The 22003-nt window shown below is 31.3% G+C and overlaps 4 protein-coding genes and 2 pseudogenes across 4 annotated transcripts; 3 read left to right on the top strand and 3 right to left on the bottom strand.

Moving 5' to 3' along the window:
* Window positions 1-1622: 1622 nt before the first annotated feature.
* LOC139111716 (uncharacterized) lies at window positions 1623-5885 on the bottom strand. The gene is made up of 8 exons (XM_070672187.1): window positions 5738-5885; window positions 5454-5660; window positions 5089-5271; window positions 4298-4403; window positions 4098-4213; window positions 2095-4020; window positions 1935-2009; window positions 1623-1804 (listed from the first exon to the last, which is right to left on the bottom strand). Exons 1-8 carry the CDS (start codon window positions 5883-5885, stop codon window positions 1623-1625), a joined length of 2943 nt encoding a protein of 980 aa, XP_070528288.1.
* A 1543-nt stretch (window positions 5886-7428) lies between these two features.
* Window positions 7429-10227, top strand: LOC139111715 (uncharacterized). Its single transcript, XM_070672186.1, has 3 exons — window positions 7429-9644; window positions 9706-9780; window positions 9899-10227. The coding sequence occupies exons 1-3, from the start codon at window positions 7898-7900 to the stop codon at window positions 10090-10092; spliced, it is 2016 nt and encodes a 671-aa protein (XP_070528287.1). The 5' UTR covers window positions 7429-7897; the 3' UTR covers window positions 10093-10227.
* Window positions 10228-11480: 1253 nt separating this feature from the next.
* On the bottom strand, window positions 11481-11918 carry LOC139111714 (histone-lysine N-methyltransferase SETMAR-like). Its single transcript, XM_070672184.1, has one exon. The coding sequence runs from the start codon at window positions 11916-11918 to the stop codon at window positions 11481-11483; it is 438 nt and encodes a 145-aa protein (XP_070528285.1).
* A 1990-nt stretch (window positions 11919-13908) lies between these two features.
* Window positions 13909-16249, bottom strand: LOC139111713 (putative nuclease HARBI1; annotated as a pseudogene).
* Window positions 16250-19303: 3054 nt separating this feature from the next.
* Window positions 19304-20120, top strand: LOC139111712 (uncharacterized; annotated as a pseudogene).
* Window positions 20121-20275: 155 nt separating this feature from the next.
* LOC139111745 (uncharacterized) lies at window positions 20276-21311 on the top strand. The gene is made up of 3 exons (XM_070672214.1): window positions 20276-20599; window positions 20682-20756; window positions 20825-21311. Exons 1-3 carry the CDS (start codon window positions 20558-20560, stop codon window positions 21155-21157), a joined length of 450 nt encoding a protein of 149 aa, XP_070528315.1. The 5' UTR covers window positions 20276-20557; the 3' UTR covers window positions 21158-21311.
* Window positions 21312-22003: the final 692 nt, after the last annotated feature.

The following is a 22003-nucleotide window of genomic DNA, read 5'->3' as shown; positions in this document are numbered from 1 at the left end:
TAAGTCGGGCGCGGCAGGTGCGGGCGGGTAAGTCTTAGGGAGAGAACGGGGGTTAAACGCCGCGCGACAATTGTGAGGTGAGGGTCGGAAAAGTCAACGCGTGGTATAATAGACAAGTGTTGCGCGGGGTTTAACCCCCGTTCTCTCCCTAAGACTCACCCGCTCTCACCTGCCGCGCCCGACTCATTACATGCTCCGCGCCAATTCGTAAAAATTCAGTAATTTCTTACACGATAACGGTTACGAATTTTACGAAATGATATCTGACTTTTCGATTTGTACTCCCAATATCTATCTACAATTATCGGAAACAAAACATTACATCAAACACTCGGTATAACAAAATCTTAAAGCTGCGTTCAAGGAAGGGCATATATGCGCATTTGCCTACAACGTACGCAACGTTCACTGTGACATATGCGTGCATATGTGCTTTATGGAATGTAACTAAAAATACCGTTATATAAACTATGTATACTAACTGTATAAAAATATAAATAATTTTATTTAAGAATCTCATATATTTTACTTGTTTAACATTTTACTTTACTGTATATTCCTGTATATAAAATACAGCAAATTAAATAAGACAGTCATTGCGATATACAGAATTTAAGAATGTAATAGGTCCTCATAATGTACGTTATGCATAATTTTAAATACGGTCCTCATAATGTACGAAAGTCGGTATATCCATTAAGAAGGACGGAATATTACAATGCACATAAAATGTTACAAAGAACAACTTCAATTAAATTATAACAGATGCTTTTCGATTAAAACAGACTAATTAATACATCTACATACTACGCCTTTAATTGTACAAATTATGCATGTAAGTTTATGTATGAAATCAACATTATCAATTTGACAGCTTCTAATACGCAGGCACTATTTTCAGATGTATTAATTAGTTCATTTTAATCGTAATTCATCTGTCAAAATTTAACTGAAGTTGGTCTTTATAACATTTTATAGGTATGGTCATTTTCCAATCTTTGTAACGGATTCACTGACTTTCGTGCATTATGAGGACCACATAAAAACATATGCCAAACACATATTGAAACTTTTCTATTATTTGTGTTGTGTATATAATAGTTGTGAAACAGATAAACGGTGTGAGAAAAAACGAAAGATAGACAATAAAAAAAAACAGCGAGAGAGAGAGAAAAAGACAGCGGAGAGCGGAGAGCGGAGAGCGGAGAGCGGAGAGCGGAGAGCGGAGAGCGGAGAGCGGAGAGCGGAGAGCGGAGAGCGGAGGGCGGAGAGCGGAGAGCGGAGAGCGGAGAGCGGAGAGCGGAGAGCGGAGAGCGGAGAGCGGAGAGCGGAGAGCGGAGAGCGGAGAGCGGAGAGCGGAGAGCGGAGAGCGGAGAGCGGAGAGCGGAGAGCGGAGAGCGGAGAGCGGAGAGCGGAGAGCGGAGAGCGGAGAGCGGAGAGCGGAGAGCGGAGAGCGGAGAGCGGAGAGAGAGAGAGAGAGAGATATGAGTATAATAAAACGTTTAACTACGATATGCAAGTAGAATATATATTTTATTACGTAATTAAAACAAATATATTTTTAGTACATGCGTATCAAGAAATTAAATCGTTTTCGTTATTTTTTGTTTTTGATTCATTAACTATGCTTTTATCATAACAGCAGTCCTACGTTTTAAATCTGTTGGATTTGTTTTAATTAATTCTTGAATTTGATGTAACGTTGGTAACTTCTTTGTTGTAATATAACTTCCAAAGGCATCCAATACAAGTTTTTTTTCAGTTTCATTCCATGGTACTCTTTTACACTTTCCATATGGTGATGCTGCAAATAAATTAATTATGTTAAAGAATAAAATTACATTTTATTATTAGATAATTAAATAATAAAGTGAATAGTATTTAATAACTATGTTAAATTTTTCTTACAACGTATATTTTAAGGTAAAACTTACTAGAGCGTTTCTTTTTTTGTGGAACATATTTTTTTGTGTCAGTATCATTGTCGGTTAAAGAAGAATTATCAGAATCTAAAATAAATGTGTAAAAAAAACCTTAAGATTGTGTGTAAATATTTTAAAATATTATTACAATTTAAAATGCTTGGAATTATACCGTTTTCAAAATCATTTTTTCCATTATCATCACATTCTTCTTCATCGTTAGAATTATTTTCGTTCTTATCTTGACCACTGGCAGACTGTAATAATTTCGACATTCGTAAAATTTCTCGATGAACTACTGGCATTCTGTAATTGTTACGATGAATTTTTTCTTCATGTCCCATGAAATTAGCAAGGTCCGTAATTTCTGTCTCCGACAAGTTTAGATTGATTCCCAATGTTGCTACATGTTTACGTAGAGTAGTACCTCGTAAAGTTTCAGGTTGATCAGCTCCACATTTAAATGAAAATTTGCGCATAAGATCGCATGCTTTTAAGAATGCATCTTTATTTTTATCCATATTAGGAATACCAAAAACATAAGGATTTTTTGACATAACCCCAGCTTTTTTTCTATATTTAAGAATTAATTCCACACATTTTTGTAGTTCAGAATCTAATAATACAGCTACGGTACGATTTAGTTTTCCACGTATGGTAAATCGCACATATTCCATGGCTATTTTTTGGCATTCAGGCGAAAGTGCATTAAATCCATCTACATTTGTCTCTGGATCAATTTTTTGATAATTTTTATAATCTTCAATTAAAGTTCTTTCCATCTTTCCTGCTCTTCGTCTGTTAAATAGTTGTATTGATATTAACGTACTTTCAGCAAGCTGTAGCCAATCGTTGTACGAAAACTTTGTCTTTAAATTATTTAAAGCCGTAAGGCGACGCATTTTTAAAAAGTTCTCTAATTTTTTAATGTCGTTAATGGAAGGATGAATAACTTTTTTCTTTCTTTTTAGTTGAGATTGCGTTTCTAAGGCCACTTTATTGATTGCTAGGCCATATTCATTATTTAATAACGTTAAAAAGTTTTTTACTTGTTTTTGTTTTACATTATCTTTGAATATAGTTATAGAAATTAGCGTTTTTCCTGTAGATTTTAATAACGTGCCTAATGATGTTGCTAATGACGGAACTCTATAGGTCTTTGTTGAATTATCAAAACCAGCAAGAATGTTTATAACATCGATACATATTCCATAATATTTTGGATGATAAACTGATGATAACTCATCTATATCTCGAGAGTGTTGTTTGATTTCTAGAAGGAAACGGTCAAGTTGCCTCAATCGCTGTCGTATCATATCATGATGATGTAGAGATGGATATTTTAGACAAAGTTTATTTCCATGTTCCATAATTAATTCATCGTAACTTATAAGACGAGTTATTCTATCGTCACGACATCGTGGCATTACTATTTGACGTAAAACATTGTTGGCTACGCTCGCATATCTACCCATGATTTGCCGACTAAGAACATTACAGACTCTAGTACCTTTACGTTTCGTGTGAATGCAATGTGCTGTATGCTGCCTTAAATTTGCTTTATTAAAGAATCCTTTACATTTTGGACAAGCAGTATAATCTTGAGCAGTATTTTGACATTTTTCAGCAGGTCTTCTGCAAACTAATAATTCGCCAGTATTCACGTCAGTATTAATATTGTAATAAAAATCTCCTTCTCTTCGCAACATGTTGATGACATTTTTTCTTTTATTGCATTTCTTTGGTAAATCTCTAAATATTTGTACTCGTTTCTCATCTTTATGTTTCCTCTCTAAGTGTCGAGCAATTTTTGATTGCCACGTTTTACAAAATAAACAGAAATGTTTTCTAAAAACTCGTTTAGATCCCTTTGATGGAGCTGACTGAACATACATTTCTTCGTCATTGCGTGACGATGTACCACAAATATTAGTTCTTAATGAAACATTTAATCCTAAACTGGTAGAATCATTAAAGGAACTACTTTTTAAAGTTCTACTTGCAGACGTATTATTTGATACATTTTTTTCTTCTTTAGATAACTCAGGTGGAATATACTCTCTGTCTGAATCAGAACTATCATTATCATTTTGAGAACCTAAAATAATTAAAATATTGTCAGAATAACGTTAATTGAAATTTAATTGTATTAATACTGATTATAAAAAACTTAACCACATTTTAATGGAGAATGAACCATTAAATCTTTTTCGTATACTTGTTCAGAATTATATAAATCAAAATTTTTATTAAAATTGAGCAGTGCGTTGTCGAAAACTGCATTATTGTTCCTAAAATATGTTATACGTTAACAAACTAATAATCACAAATTATTTGGTAAAAGTACAGTTTTCTCATAAAAGTGACTTGAGTACCAATTTATTTCAGAAGTTGAAATTTCTAATTGGCCATCTGCAAGATTTTCACATTGAGTTACCAATAATTCATTTTCAACCCATTTATAAGTCAATGTTTCACTCACTGGCGTTAACGATTCATTTAAAATTGATAATTGACTTTTTGATAACAGGTCACTGAAATAGAATATATAACATTTTTTATCATTATTATAGTATATATTCTTAAGAAAGTACATTTTTTAAAACAGAAATAACATTACTTTTTTTTAATCTGATACTGAATACTTCAAAAATGGTCTATGCATTATACGACTGAAAAAATTAAAGTTGTATCTATGAGTAGTAAGGTTAATCTATTTCAATATTTTCTATTGAGGAAGTCAATTTTCAAGACGAGTTCTTTTTATATATTAATCTATGTACAATTTTTATAAATTAATTATTTTATTTAAAATGTTAACCTCTTTCAGCACTTTTGATATAAAACTTAACATATAAAATTTTAACATAGCTCTTTACATAACTTTAATTTTTATGTTTTTTAAATTGTAAAGTGACAATACTTTTTCTACCAGCATTATATTCAGGCTTACATTTTACTTCCACACAAACGCATACGCACACAAACAGGCACACGCACAGAGAGAGAGAGAGAGAGAGAGTTAAGACAAAGGTAAAATAGATTATAACTATTTATAAAAAAATAATATACTACATTCTTTCATTTTATTTTGTTCTTAAGAATTGTAATTTGCTCTCATTATAATTACTAATAAATATTATAAAGCCCTTAGTTTATCTCTCACATGATGTTTCTGGTTTACTATCAGATGATAATACCAGGACAGATTGAGAAAATGGTTCGTTGCTAATAATTGTTGGCTTATTATTTGATACTGTATCAAATACGTTTGTCATATCAATATTCTTATCTGTGCTATTACTTTCTAAAGAAATATTTTCTTTATTTAATTCCAAATCATTAAAATCTGTAATTAAAAAAAAACAATTTTAAGACACAAATCTGTCTATAACAATATGTAATGTAAAACATTTATATATCAAATAAAATATAAAAATAAAATTTTTTTAACAATATTACAATACAAGAAATTTCTTCCGTAGTTTATCAGCGTTATAAAACTGAACTTCCAGTTTTGTATTTTGATACCTTTACTTTCAGATGTAATTGATACACTAGTAGAACTTGTAATACAAGCTGATGAATCAAACATTTCTGATTTATCAGTTGATGTTTGTGTACTAAGATCAAATTTCTCAATTACTTCCTTCTGTCTTACTTCAAAACTTTTTATTTCTACTTTTGGAAGATTACCTCTCAGGTTTTGAATTATTTCATTTAATATTTGATGATTACCTGCAAATACATTGTTTTATAACATATATTATATAAAAATTAATATGTATAATGTAATTTAATCTGGCTTATCTTACAATGAACAGCAACAAGTTCCACAGTTTTCTTATCGCTTTTTTTGATAAACCGTTTGTCGTTTTTAATTTTCTTAATATCGCTAAGTTTACATATATCATATTCACCATTTTTTAATAAAATAATTGCAAACTTTTCTTTAGTATACATTTTGCAAAAACTATTACACAACGTTATATAACCTTATTAAAATAACCTTAAAACATTATTGTTTATAATAGAATAGGTTAATTAAACAATTTCTTAAACAACGGTAAGACGCCAACACAGTTACATCTTGTCGCCACAATTAGTTACTACACGTAAATTTCTTTCACATAAAATACCGTTATAATTGTACAGAAACCTAAGAGTCTGAATTTCACTTGCTTTGTTTTTACTCTGTACCAGTGCAGAAGCAATGATGACAAACGAACCGGTCTTTTTCGTACATGCGCATTAAATGGGATCTCATTAATACGGTCCTCATAATTTGCTTCTTGCATCATTTTAAATATATATAGTCCTCACAATACACGAAAGACGGTAAATTTGTTAATAATTACAGCAAACTGATGCCGGTAATGATGTATCATTACAGAATGGGGCATCAATACGCCTCCCACCACATTTTCCCCGTCGTCTCGTTTCTCTCGGCGCTCTACGGATCATGTTTCTGTTTCGTTGTGTGACTTGACAGCCAGCGTGCATGAGCACTTTTAATTACAGATTTTAATGATTTGGAATTAAATAAAGAAAATATTTCTTTAGAAAGTAATAGCACAGATAAGAATATTGATATGACAAACATATTTGATACAGTATCAAATAATAAGCCAACAATTATTAGCAACGAACCATTTTCTCAATCTGTCCTGGTATTATCATCTGATAGTAAACCAGAAACATCATGTGAGAGATAAACTAAGGGCTTTATAATATTTATTAGTAATTATAATGAGAGCAAATTACAATTCTTAAGAACAAAATAAAATGAAAGAATGTAGTATATTATTTTTTTATAAATAGTTATAATCTATTTTACCTTTGTCTTAACTCTCTCTCTCTCTCTCTCTCTGTGCGTGTGCCTGTTTGTGTGCGTATGCGTTTGTGTGGAAGTAAAATGTAAGCCTGAATATAATGCTGGTAGAAAAAGTATTGTCACTTTACAATTTAAAAAACATAAAAATTAAAGTTATGTAAAGAGCTATGTTAAAATTTTATATGTTAAGTTTTATATCAAAAGTGCTGAAAGAGGTTAACATTTTAAATAAAATAATTAATTTATAAAAATTGTACATAGATTAATATATAAAAAGAACTCGTCTTGAAAATTGACTTCCTCAATAGAAAATATTGAAATAGATTAACCTTACTACTCATAGATACAACTTTAATTTTTTCAGTCGTATAATGCATAGACCATTTTTGAAGTATTCAGTATCAGATTAAAAAAAAGTAATGTTATTTCTGTTTTAAAAAATGTACTTTCTTAAGAATATATACTATAATAATGATAAAAAATGTTATAAATTCTATTTCAGTGACCTGTTATCAAAAAGTCAATTATCAATTTTAAATGAATCGTTAACGCCAGTGAGTGAAACATTGACTTATAAATGGGTTGAAAATGAATTATTGGTAACTCAATGTGAAAATCTTGCAGATGGCTAATTAGAAATTTCAACTTCTGAAATAAATTGGTACTCAAGTCACTTTTATGAGAAAACTGTACTTTTACCAAATAATTTGTGATTATTAGTTTGTTAACGTATAACATATTTTAGGAACAATAATGCAGTTTTCGACAACGCACTGCTCAATTTTAATAAAAATTTTGATTTATATAATTCTGAACAAGTATACGAAAAAGATTTAATGGTTCATTCTCCATTAAAATGTGGTTAAGTTTTTTATAATCAGTATTAATACAATTAAATTTCAATTAACGTTATTCTGACAATATTTTAATTATTTTAGGTTCTCAAAATGATAATGATAGTTCTGATTCAGACAGAGAGTATATTCCACCTGAGTTATCTAAAGAAGAAAAAAATGTATCAAATAATACGTCTGCAAGTAGAACTTTAAAAAGTAGTTCCTTTAATGATTCTACCAGTTTAGGATTAAATGTTTCATTAAGAACTAATATTTGTGGTACATCGTCACGCAATGACGAAGAAATGTATGTTCAGTCAGCTCCATCAAAGGGATCTAAACGAGTTTTTAGAAAACATTTCTGTTTATTTTGTAAAACGTGGCAATCAAAAATTGCTCGACACTTAGAGAGGAAACATAAAGATGAGAAACGAGTACAAATATTTAGAGATTTACCAAAGAAATGCAATAAAAGAAAAAATGTCATCAACATGTTGCGAAGAGAAGGAGATTTTTATTACAATATTAATACTGACGTGAATACTGGCGAATTATTAGTTTGCAGAAGACCTGCTGAAAAATGTCAAAATACTGCTCAAGATTATACTGCTTGTCCAAAATGTAAAGGATTCTTTAATAAAGCAAATTTAAGGCAGCATACAGCACATTGCATTCACACGAAACGTAAAGGTACTAGAGTCTGTAATGTTCTTAGTCGGCAAATCATGGGTAGATATGCGAGCGTAGCCAACAATGTTTTACGTCAAATAGTAATGCCACGATGTCGTGACGATAGAATAACTCGTCTTATAAGTTACGATGAATTAATTATGGAACATGGAAATAAACTTTGTCTAAAATATCCATCTCTACATCATCATGATATGATACGACAGCGATTGAGGCAACTTGACCGTTTCCTTCTAGAAATCAAACAACACTCTCGAGATATAGATGAGTTATCATCAGTTTATCATCCAAAATATTATGGAATATGTATCGATGTTATAAACATTCTTGCTGGTTTTGATAATTCAACAAAGACCTATAGAGTTCCGTCATTAGCAACATCATTAGGCACGTTATTAAAATCTACAGGAAAAACGCTAATTTCTATAACTATATTCAAAGATAATGTAAAACAAAAACAAGTAAAAAACTTTTTAACGTTATTAAATAATGAATATGGCCTAGCAATCAATAAAGTGGCCTTAGAAACGCAATCTCAACTAAAAAGAAAGAAAAAAGTTATTCATCCTTCCATTAACGACATTAAAAAATTAGAGAACTTTTTAAAAATGCGTCGCCTTACGGCTTTAAATAATTTAAAGACAAAGTTTTCGTACAACGATTGGCTACAGCTTGCTGAAAGTACGTTAATATCAATACAACTATTTAACAGACGAAGAGCAGGAAAGATGGAAAGAACTTTAATTGAAGATTATAAAAATTATCAAAAAATTGATCCAGAGACAAATGTAGATGGATTTAATGCACTTTCGCCTGAATGCCAAAAAATAGCCATGGAATATGTGCGATTTACCATACGTGGAAAACTAAATCGTACCGTAGCTGTATTATTAGATTCTGAACTACAAAAATGTGTGGAATTAATTCTTAAATATAGAAAAAAAGCTGGGGTTATGTCAAAAAATCCTTATGTTTTTGGTATTCCTAATATGGATAAAAATAAAGATGCATTCTTAAAAGCATGCGATCTTATGCGCAAATTTTCATTTAAATGTGGAGCTGATCAACCTGAAACTTTACGAGGTACTACTCTACGTAAACATGTAGCAACATTGGGAATCAATCTAAACTTGTCGGAGACAGAAATTACGGACCTTGCTAATTTCATGGGACATGAAGAAAAAATTCATCGTAACAATTACAGAATGCCAGTAGTTCATCGAGAAATTTTACGAATGTCGAAATTATTACAGTCTGCCAGTGGTCAAGATAAGAACGAAAATAATTCTAACGATGAAGAAGAATGTGATGATAATGGAAAAAATGATTTTGAAAACGGTATAATTCCAAGCATTTTAAATTGTAATAATATTTTAAAATATTTACACACAATCTTAAGGTTTTTTTTACACATTTATTTTAGATTCTGATAATTCTTCTTTAACCGACAATGATACTGACACAAAAAAATATGTTCCACAAAAAAAGAAACGCTCTAGTAAGTTTTACCTTAAAATATACGTTGTAAGAAAAATTTAACATAGTTATTAAATACTATTCACTTTATTATTTAATTATCTAATAATAAAATGTAATTTTATTCTTTAACATAATTAATTTATTTGCAGCATCACCATATGGAAAGTGTAAAAGAGTACCATGGAATGAAACTGAAAAAAAACTTGTATTGGATGCCTTTGGAAGTTATATTACAACAAAGAAGTTACCAACGTTACATCAAATTCAAGAATTAATTAAAACAAATCCAACAGATTTAAAACGTAGGACTGCTGTTATGATAAAAGCATAGTTAATGAATCAAAAACAAAAAATAACGAAAACGATTTAATTTCTTGATACGCATGTACTAAAAATATATTTGTTTTAATTACGTAATAAAATATATATTCTACTTGCATATCGTAGTTAAACGTTTTATTATACTCATATCTCTCTCTCTCTCTCTCCGCTCTCCGCTCTCCGCTCCGCTCCGCTCCGCTCTCCGCTCCGCCTCCGCTCTCCGCTCTCCGCTCTCCGCCTCCGCACTCCGCTCCGCCTCCGCTCTCCGCTCTCCGCTCTCCGCTCTCCGCTCTCCGCTCTCCGCTCTCCGCTCTCCGCTCTCCGCTCTCCGCTCTCCGCTCTCCGCTCTCCGCTCTCCGCTCTCCGCTCTCCGCACTCCGCTCTCCGCTCTCCGCTCTCCGCTCTCCGCTCTCCGCTCTCCGCTCTCCGCTCTCCGCTCTCCGCTCTCCGCTCTCCGCTGTCTTTTTCTCTCTCTCTCGCTGTTTTTTTTTATTGTCTATCTTTCGTTTTTTCTCACACCGTTTATCTGTTTCACAACTATTATATACACAACACAAATAATAGAAAAGTTTCAATATGTGTTTGGCATATGTTTTTATGTGGTCCTCATAATGCACGAAAGTCAGTGAATCCGTTACAAAGATTGGAAAATGACCATACCTATAAAATGTTATAAAGACCAACTTCAGTTAAATTTTGACAGATGAATTACGATTAAAATAAACTAATTAATACATCTGAAAATAGTGCCTGCGTATTAGAAGCTGTCAAATTGATAATGTTGATTTCATACATAAACTTACATGCATAATTTGTACAATTAAAGGCGTAGTATGTAGATGTATTAATTAGTCCGTTTTAATCGAAAAGCATCTGTTATAATTTAATTGAAGTTGTTCTTTGTAACATTTTATGTGCATTGTAATATTCCGTCCTTCTTAATGGATATACCGACTTTCGTACATTATGAGGACCGTATTTAAAATTATGCATAACGTACATTATGAGGATCTATTACATTCTTAAATTCTGTATATCGCAATGACTGTCTCATTTAATTTGCCGTAATAACAATTTTAAATCAGTGAAACGTATATGCGCGCTTTGTTTGTAACGTGCGCGATGTTTACTGTCAATTATTTGTTTATATCACATTTATGGAATGTAAATATGATATTTTGTGTTGTGCGTATCATAATTTTACAAATTAAAAATAATTTTATCTATCGCTTTTATATATTTTATTTGATAATTTTCTTTTTTATTGCATGTTTGTGTATATAAATTACGGCTAAATAGATAAAATACCTATTGCAATATGTAGAATATAAAATTGTAATAGGTCCTCATAATTAAAAAAAATAAATAAATTAATTAATTAATTAATTAATATATAAATTAATTAATTAATAAATCATTTACATAAAGCTGGATTCCAGAAAAAGCATGATGTTTGAGTGCCACACGTATTGTAAATAAATGTTTCACACAAACATGAAGCTTTTTGCGAAATCCAGCCTTCTGTAAATGATTTAATACTATTTTATGATTGATCTTCAGTTCTTGAGCGATGCTGCGACTGCTAATATGACGGTTTACTTCGATCATTTCTATAATTTTATCGCTGTTTTCGATGACGGGCTTTCCTATGCGAGGTGCGTCTTTAATGTCGAAATTACCGCAACGGAATCGATGAAACCAAAATTGCGCGTAATTAGCTGTCACAATAACAAGACCATAAACTTCATTTACAATTTTAACCGCCTGGCTCACGTTTTCACTTTTATGAAAGAAAAATTGTAAAATATAGCCAATTTTCCCTTTATTGTTGTCCATTTTTCTCACGCTGTAAATCACAACAAAGTTGACTAACCACAAAACTTTTGAAGAACTTTTCTTTAGTACGGAATGCCACTTCTACAAAGTATAAACATGAAGCTAGACGATTAATACATTACGTGATATATGTCACTAAAGCCATCTAGTGAAAAAATAATAGATTACTTTTTTCCAACCTTTACCGACTTTCGTACATTATGAGGTCCGTATTTAAAATTATGCATAACGCACATTATGAGGACCTATTATATTTCTGTATTATACATATTGCAATGAGTATCTTATTTAATTTGACGTAATTTACATACACGAATAAGAAATAAAATAAAATAAAAGTTTAACAAATTAAATATAGAATAGCAATAAATAAAATTATCTTTACTTTTGTACAATTTACTAATTGTATAAAGTATAGGCATATAAATAATATCACATTATATCTACAATTTATCAAGGTCATATGGGCGTATTTTTGGACAGAAAACGTCTCGCGCACGTTAGAAAGAAAGCGCGCATATGTGTTTTCCTGATTTACATTCTGGATTTTTCGTTACATAGTCATTAATTGTGCACAAATAATTATGATTTTTTAAATTCAATTATATAATTTATTTTTTTGACATTTTTTATTTTACTACAGATTTTTGTATATAAGTTGCAACAAATTAAATAAGATATTTATTGATATCTACAGGGTGTCCCAAACATACGTAAACAAACTTTTAGGGTAGATAGAACGTCTAAAAAGAAAACAAAAAGTCAGTCCTATACCGTTTTCAAAAATTCTTACTCGTTTTTAATAAAAAAAATTAATTTATATACGCGCGAGAGCAACAAGAAAGCGTGGACTTAGTGAGCACGCGATAGACAGCGGCGAGTATCGCTTAAAAAGAATGGGCGAAACTAGCGCGTAGCGAGCGAGACAAGGAGACAACGCGCGAGCAAGGCGATGCGACAACATACGAGCGAAATGAAGCGACAACGCGCGTTGTCGCCTCGTCTCGCTCGTAGCGCGCTGACTCTGCCCATCGCTTTTAAGATATACTCGCCGCTGTCTATCGCGCGCTCACTCAGTCCACGCTTTCTTGTCGCTCTCGCGTGTATATAAATTTTCTTTTTTTTATTGAAAACGAGTAAGAATTTCAGAAAACGGTATAGGACTTTTCGTTTTCTTTTTAGACGTTCTATCTACCCTAAAAGTTTGTTTACGTATGTTTGGGACACCCTGTATAAAACACAAAAACTGAAAAGTCCTCATAACGTGCGTTGCATATATATTTTGAAGGTGGTTCTCATAATGTACGAAAATTCTTGAAGATATTACGAGGTCCGGTCCACATAATGTACGGTATTCATTAAAATATTATGAGGACTGTCCTCATAATATCGTTTGGTCTACATAATATACAGTGGTTTAATGAAATTGTCCTCATAATATACCTCTCACATATATATATATAAATATATATGTACATACACATAATTTATAATATTTTTTTCAGACATGGAAGGATTGGAAAATGAATGTTTTAAAAGAAGAAACAAAAAGGCGTAGTAATGGAATGAAAACGGGTGGAGGCTCCCCAAAAAATGTTAATTTTTCTTCTTTAGAAGAAAATTTACTAGAATTTTTAACTCCCGAAGCCGCAGGCTTATTAAATATTCCCGAGGGAGAAATATATTTATCAAATAATATTCAAGGTAAGTTTTTTGGACACCCTGTGTATACACATATGTGAATACATATATATGTATAAATAATTAAATAATAAATAGAATAATAATAATTAAAAACAAATAAATAATAAATAATAAATAATTAGAAGAAAATAACATTTACGATGGACCTTCCACAAGCAATGTTGAACGTATAACTGCAGAAAATATATGTACAGGTATGTTAAATATTAACATGAGATAATGTACACACACACATATATGTATAAAATTAATAAATTTAAATAACTAATTTTATATTTCAGAACAAACAACAATGCAGACGGCTACAGAAAAATTATTAAATTTTCAAGAAAGAAAATTAAAATTAAAAAAAGAGGAAGTTGCCGTTCAAAAAGAAATATTAGAAGTTCATAAAGGTATTCTGGTGGAACTACAGAAAATTAGAAGTGTATTAGAATTGTCAAAATAATTGTTACATAGTTTTAATTTGTTTAATTGTTTAATTGTTTAATTCGTTACATAATTTTAATTTGTTGTTAAATAAATCTAAATAAAGTTTAATTTAAATAAGTTTTATCTTCAATTAAAATACGTGTTTATAATATGTTCTCGGACTACGTTTCCATTATTAATTAAATCTCTATCGTCCGCTATTGCATTATTTGCTTCTTCTCTGTCCATTTCATCTAAATATATTTCCGGTTGGTGCACATTGAAAAATTTTGCTACATTCTGCACTACACAACACGCATTGACAATAAGAGCTGAAATTATTATAATTACAAAGTTAAAAAATTAAAAATAAGGTATAAAGATTAAAAAACATTTACACATATGCGAGCGATTGTATATATTAATATAAATTTTACCAGCAAATTCAGGCGAATAGTGTAGACCCCTTTCTTTTCTTAAACACCTTCACCGTCCTTTTAGCATTCCAATTGCTCTTTCTATGCTACAACGTGCTGTTACATGAGCCTCTGTATATCGAGCAGAAGGTGTTCCGGGAATTTGTCTCAATTTCGGTGTCATCAAATACGGCAACAAAGGATATCCTGAATCTCCTTTAAAATATAACATACATAAAATAATATTTAATTTATAAATTATATATGTATAAGGTAATATTAATGTTAAAAATATGTTTGTTATACCTAATAACCAACAATTTTGTTGTCCATTCAAATATTGTTGTCGTAAATGTGTTGAAATTATGGAGGCGTTCCACACTCGTGAATCATGAGTTCTTCCTCCATGAGAACTGTTCACTGCAAGTATCTTTCCATTGTAGTCACTTATCTAAAAAAAAAAGTAATTGAATTACTAATTAAATTGCTTGTGCTTTTTACTAATTATACTGACCAGCATAACATTTAATGAGTGAAACAATTTACGATTAATGTACAAATGCTCCCTTTCTTTATTTGGCGGAAATATTGCGATGTGTGTACCATCCACCGCGCCAATTACTCCAGGAAAATTGCAGTGAATCAAAAATCTAAAATGTAATTATTGTAAACATAATAAAAGTTATATTATATAATAAATAAAGCTATACTATTATCTTTAGTTTATTACAAACTTACTGTTGTTTAACGTGTTTGATATCAAAATAATCAGTCGGAAACTTTATCCAACGATTCATAATATTATTTAGTGCTTCGACAACGCTGTGAATAGCTCCAGATACCGAAGCTTGACACATACTCGACAGAAAGTCTTGGCCCACGCGACGCTGATATGATCCAGAAGCAAAAAAATTCAAACAAGCAAAAATCTGTGAAAAAAAAAAAAAATTTATAGATAATATATATAACATATTTAATAATTATAAATATTTATATCAATTACAATATATACATACTTTACAATGAGGAGGAATTGCTGTTGCTCTTGTTCCAGAAGGAATATAGGGCAATAAATCTTCACACAATTGTCTAGCAGCTTCTCGTGTTAATCTGTAAATACAATTTTGTTTAGAATAATAAGTTTGTGTCTTAATAGGGGTGTAAAAGTTGGCTTCCGAAAATAAGTAGAAAAGTTGGTTTTGGTTAGGCGTTAATAACCGAGAAATAACATTTAAAGATTTGACGCCCCCGTGCGTAGAACGCGCCGCTGAAAGCTACCGAGATGTTAGTGGACCTAGAGGTGTGGCTTATCTTACTCTATTCACAAAGAAATGAGTAATCTATGAATCTCTGTAAATAGAGTGGTGGTGTGGCCCATCCCACTCTATTTACAAAGATTCATAGGTTACTCATTTCTTTGTGAATACAGTAAGATAAGCCACACCTCTAGGTCCACTAACGTCTCGGTAGCTTCAAACGGCGCGTTTTTGCTCGCACGCGGGGCGTCAAATCTTTAAATGTTATTTTCTCGGTTATTAACGCCTAACTTACAAAACCGTATAGGACTTTTCTACTTATTTTCAGAAGCCCAACCTACAACTAAGAACTTTTTTACATCAACTGGGACACCCTGTATAAGTTTGTATTATCTATATAAATGTATAAAAGATTTTCAGGGATATCAAATGGATTTTGTGTATCCCGTAACATTCTGCGAGTTACACGTACATTAACATTATTATTTTCATTATTATTATTATTATTATTTTCAATAATGATAATAAATAATGCAGCTGCCATAGCGAATAACACGTAAAATATATTAGTCACTTTTACTTTCATATATTTAAAACAAAACTTAAAAACAAAAGCACCACTGCATATTCACTAATTCTTAATATTTGAAATATTATTTATTATTTATTACTAATTATTATTATATTAATTATACTAATTATTATTATTTATTACTAATTAAATAGAAATAATAAAATTATACTTTGTTACAAAAATATTGACTCTATATGTATAATTACCTTTTGCAAAGTGGTCCAATCATGGTGAACGTAATACAGGCTATTACAGTTCCAACGCTTATTAATAGTCCCATATAATACATAAAAAAATATTTGAACCAAATTAAAAGTTTCAATTTAATATTTATTATAAAGTTTTATTTTTATAAACGTATTTTTATTTTTATAAACGTCAGAAAATAAATACATTTACGTCTCGAGAAAAATAAAATTAAAAACTAAAACAAAGAATGCACAAACAAAGTCCATGAAGCCACATAGTCTGGTTTTATAACTTTCCATGTTTCTTAAAAAAATAAAAATTTAATAAAAAATTAAAGTCATATAGACACTCCTCCATCGTTTTTCTCTTTCAAGTTCAGTCTCTAAGTCGTCAACGGATAGTTCAGTTCGTCTAAAAAAGAAAAATTAAATGTTAGTACATAATTTATTAAGTTGAAAGTTTAAAATATATTTTATTTTTTATATTTTACCTTTTTTTTATTTTACCTTTTTTACCTTTTTTTTACCTTTTACTTTATCTTTTATTAATTGCACGTTGGAAATAAATTTCATCTTTCTTTATTTATCCTCGATTTTACACGTACATCATTAGTTTGTTTTTGAGCACCCGATATTATATCACTTCGTTATATTATAGGTTAACATTTTTCACTCTTCACTAGTTTCACTTTTCACTTCTAGGGGAAAAGATTCATGATTGATCCCCTGTTGCACAATTGTTTCAAGTTCCTTCTTTTATTTATACATCTGGCGATTCAGGATATTCTGTCAGTAAAAATTATTTTTCTGGAAGCTTAGAACCCTCTCCTTTGATACCAATACATTCGGTATACTTCTCTTTATCTATCTTATCAACCATGTGTCGGAAAAAGGAGATGTGGAGTTTACAGGACGTAACAATAAAATTGATAATCTGTTTGGATCCTTACATGTACCACCTACGACATTTGCATATTTTGTAACTCAGATGAATACAATTTTTTATGATCGATTTGAAGAATTTGTTATACAAGAAAATGTTATGAACAAATATGTTAACGAATTTAAAAAAATTGACTTTCTACATCCATGTAAGAATTTTCCATATAATTATTTAATTCGTTTAGTTGCGCGTATGAAATTATATTATAGTTTAACATTTATTAATAGAAATTTTAAGAATAGAAGTAATTTAAATAAACTAATTATTTGGCGTAATGATTAATGTATAAGTTATACAGAGTGTTTCTGAGCTTGTAATAATCTGGTAATTTATTACCGATTTCGGGCGGAGTTTCGGGAAAGTCCACTGATCAAAAACACCCTGTATAAACTAATTATAAATGTATTTTTTAACACCGTTATTTATCTATACTATAAATGTATTTTTCGTATTTTAATTATATTTTATTTCTCTCATTATTTTATTATTTATTTTATCCTTTACAAGTTACAAGAATTACAAGATAATATAATTGTTAACAAACCCACCCCTCCAATGTGCAATATGCAAAATTAAAAAAAAAACATTGTTTAATTTCTCGGGGCCCACGTACTATTTATACGGCATTTGATGCCTAAAGACTTCAATTTCTTGAGGCCCACAAAATTATTCATACGGCATTTGCCGCCCAAAAACATTGCGCCGAGTCACGTGACCAGAAATATTTGGATGAAAAAGATCAAAAGTACCGACGCTCACTGTTCTTACTGTCTCTTAGTATACTGTATTTAAGGACTTACTTTTTGTCCGATTTTCACGGTAACAATTGTCAGGCTGACGTGACACTTAATTTTTCAGCAAGACTAGCCCTTTATTATACAGGGTGTCTCAGCCCATGTGTAAAATCCTATACAGATAGGTAGGTCTTGGGGAGATAAGTAAAAAAAGTTCTTTAACGTTTTGAAAATTTCTCAATACTTATTAAGAAAAAAATTAATTTGTCTAGCGCAAGAGCGACAAGGAAGCTACACGTGAGTGAGCGCGATAGGCGACGGCGCCATTCCTAGCCATTCGCCTGTCGCGCTCACTCGCCCGCAGCTTCCTTGTCGTTTTTGCGCTAAACAAATTAATTTTTTTCTCAATAACGGTTGAGAATTTTTCAAAATGTTAAAAAACTTTTTTATTTATCTCCCCAAGACCTACCTATCTGTATAGGATTTTACACATGGGCTGAGACACCCTGTATTATAGCAAGTTGTCAGTTAACGAAATGGAACAAAGCCAAGTCTTGGACGTTCTTATCTCGAAAAATATTACTCTAAGAATTTTTTTGTCAGCGTTTTACATTCAGGTAAAACTTAGCATTTTGTGAAATATTCTAGAAATATTCTAGAAATATTGTAGAAAAGTTTAGAAATATTTCTCGAAAATATTTATGACGCCTTTATATTTTATCTACAACGAAAATGTTTAAACAATATATTTTTTGTTCGATTCTTTCTTTTTTATTGACGAGATTGTTCAATGCGATAAATTAGATTTGAAATCAAATTTACGACTAAATTTTCCCATTTTCAGGGAAGAGTCATATAACAATAAGTCTAAAACAATATTGTTTAAATTTTCCACTCCCAGATGCATTTTGTGCTAGCACAAAACAATCTTATGCTGGAGGGGGTTATAAAATTACTATATAAGCATGGTGTTTTGTGGGTGCGAGCTCACAATCTGCAATTTATACACTTGAGACAGTGGTTTTCTTCCGCGCGGATACGACGAGTACGCTGAATATTTCCGTTAAATATTTTAAAAAATACGTAAAATATTACATAGTGCCGGAAAAATGGCAAGTGGCAACGGTGAAAATAATTCTACGAACCGCGTGGGTGAACGAGGTTTGATAAGCGTTTCGGAAGGCAGGAGGTGAAAAAATACGATCAATTACATATGCTGCTAGCAACAACGTATGCAACCAACATTTCGCATACAAAAATGATTCACGTGGGCCTGCAAACAACGGATGAAGGAAACTTTACTCCCATGGTGAAATTAACCGGCAGTCATTCAGCTGGAATTTATTTTAACGAGGAAACATGGGGGAAATTTCACGCAAACTTCAAACTCATGAGCGAGTATTTAAATACGAATAAAGGGTTCAAGCCTGATCCTATCACTTTCGACAATATACTTGTCAATTTCACCACTGCATACAGAGCGCGATCGATATTGGTGGCTTATAAGGAAACCGAAGAAGAGCAGCTCGCTGATAATTCGGTCAAAAATCCAGGAAAAAAAAAGCGTGAATGAAGAAGATACGGGATCTCATCAACCGAAGAAATGAAAAAACTACACAGTCGGAGTGGTAATGCAAAAAACCACATACGTGGGGCTGGAAAATATTGCAAAATGTGTCGACGCTCGCTTAGAACTTTTACACTCGCAGGCGACGAGTGTCAACGAGTGCGCTCGTAATTTGACTAAGGAAATAGAATTAAATCTTTCAAAGTCGCAATTGGATTACGAATTTGTAAAATTAACATTAAGAGCGAATTATGACAATATCGCGCGCAATGTACGCAGTCAGTTACGAGATTCGGCTTTTCTCGATCTGTACTTCGATATTGTATATTTAGAATTAACTTCGCTGCGCTTTACTGAAATTTTTCATATAATTTCAAAAAATCGTACTATGTAACACAGTAAAATTACACATGTTATATTTTTGTCAAAAAGAAAATTTTAATAAACTCGTATCTGTAATAACGCTTACATTATTTGGACGAGCCTACAAATCCTTCTCCTATTCTATTTCCCACAACTATTCTATTTCTAAGCAGATAGCCAATCAAAACGCATAGACTCCTCCCAAAAACGCTCAAAAGTGCTCTTAGTGAGATTTCGTGGTGACGCTCGACAGTCAACCAAGCACATTTTGCATCTGCCACGAGAGAAGCAACTTCCCAAGAAAAAATAAGAAAGCAAAAATGGAAAACGCGGTAATAAACATCTCGCACCCGGTCAGAGAAATAAGTATATTTTACACGAATATAAACTCTTAATTATTTTCTTTAAGCGTAAATAAAAATAAAACGTTTTATTTTGTTACAGAAAATCGTGGTCGATGAAATAAAGCTGGAGAAAGCAAAAATGGAAAACGTGGTAATAAACATCACGCATCCGGTCAGAGGAGTAAGTATATTTTACACGATTATAAACTCTTAATTATTTTCTTTAAGCGTAGATAAAAATAAAACGTTTTATTTTATTACAGAAAATCGTGGTCGGCGGAATAGAGATGGAGGAAGTGCAGCTTCAGCGCGAGGTGCGGGTCGTCATCCCACCGCAGGTAGGTAGTATATGTGTAATATTCACTCTCTCAAACAAAATTTGTAATTAAATATTTATCTTTTTCAGTCTTTCGACATTCGTGAGGCTATCTTCCGAGGAAAAATAATTAACGGATACCGCATGGATCACATGCGGTACGAGAGAAAAATCTTGCGGAGGAATACAGGCGAATTGTGGGAGATGAACGTATTTGACACGTTCGATCTCCGATTGCTTTTCAACCTCCCGTCTCTCTCTCAGGAGGAAATTAGAAAAGCCCACGGACTCGAGCCAATGTGGGACGCCTCTGAAGACGATTTTAAGGCTGCGGTCGGGAAAATTATACCAAATTTCGCGCAGGAAGAAGAAGAAGAAGAAGACGATGATAATGAGGGCGAAGAGGAGAACAACGTAAATTAATTAAATGTAAAAATATTAAAGTAATTGTGTGTATGTGTGAGTGTGTGAAAGCGTGTATGCAAGAGTATGAGAGAAAAAATAAAAATATTATTTTTGTAAAATGTGTAAATAAATTTCCTAATTTAAGTTTTTAACATTTATATTTCTTATTTCTTTCACCCTTTACGCACATTTTCTTTTTCTAACTTAAAACTCTACCGTTTATAAGAAAAATTCAAAATAAAAGAAAAATTAAAGTAAATAGTAAAAGTAAAAAGTAAAAAGTAATAAGTATAAAGTAAAAAGCAAAAAATAAAAATTAAAAAGCAAAAAATAAAAATAAAAAGTAAAATGTAAAATGTAAAAAGTAAAAAAAAGTAAAAAGTGACAAAAATAAGTAATACAATAAAAAATTGAAAATAAAAGAGAAGAAAAGATTTAACATAAAAAGCTAAAGCAGTAAAATAAAAAGTATTTGGAAATAAAAGAAAAATATCGAGGGGGGTACATCTTTGTGTAATGTTACGCTTCTTTTAACCTGTGAGAGAAGGAGGGGGCGAAAAAAAGGTGAGAGAAAGAAACAATACTCTGCGAGTAAAAAGTCCGCCAATAAAAACAGCGTTAAAATTTTCCTGGCTTTTTCGACTCGAGTAATTTTTAACTCTTAGAGCTTTAGAGCTTACTATGTTAATATAGATCGGGCCTAATTGTAAGAAAAGCTAGCATTTTACCTTAAAGCATATATTACTGGAGGAGGAATAGCCTATAATTTCCGTGTTAAAAGTCTGTGACCAAGTTCAGTGTGAAAAAGAAAGGTAAAGTATTACCATTGTTCTTAATGCGCAAACGCGAATGATTTATTTTATA

This window comes from Cardiocondyla obscurior, linkage group LG25, assembly GCF_019399895.1.
Source record: "Cardiocondyla obscurior isolate alpha-2009 linkage group LG25, Cobs3.1, whole genome shotgun sequence".
Lineage (NCBI taxonomy): Eukaryota > Metazoa > Arthropoda > Insecta > Hymenoptera > Formicidae > Cardiocondyla > Cardiocondyla obscurior.
The sequence above is the reverse complement of the archived record's forward strand: the minus strand, read 5'-3'. Positions and strand labels throughout refer to the sequence as shown.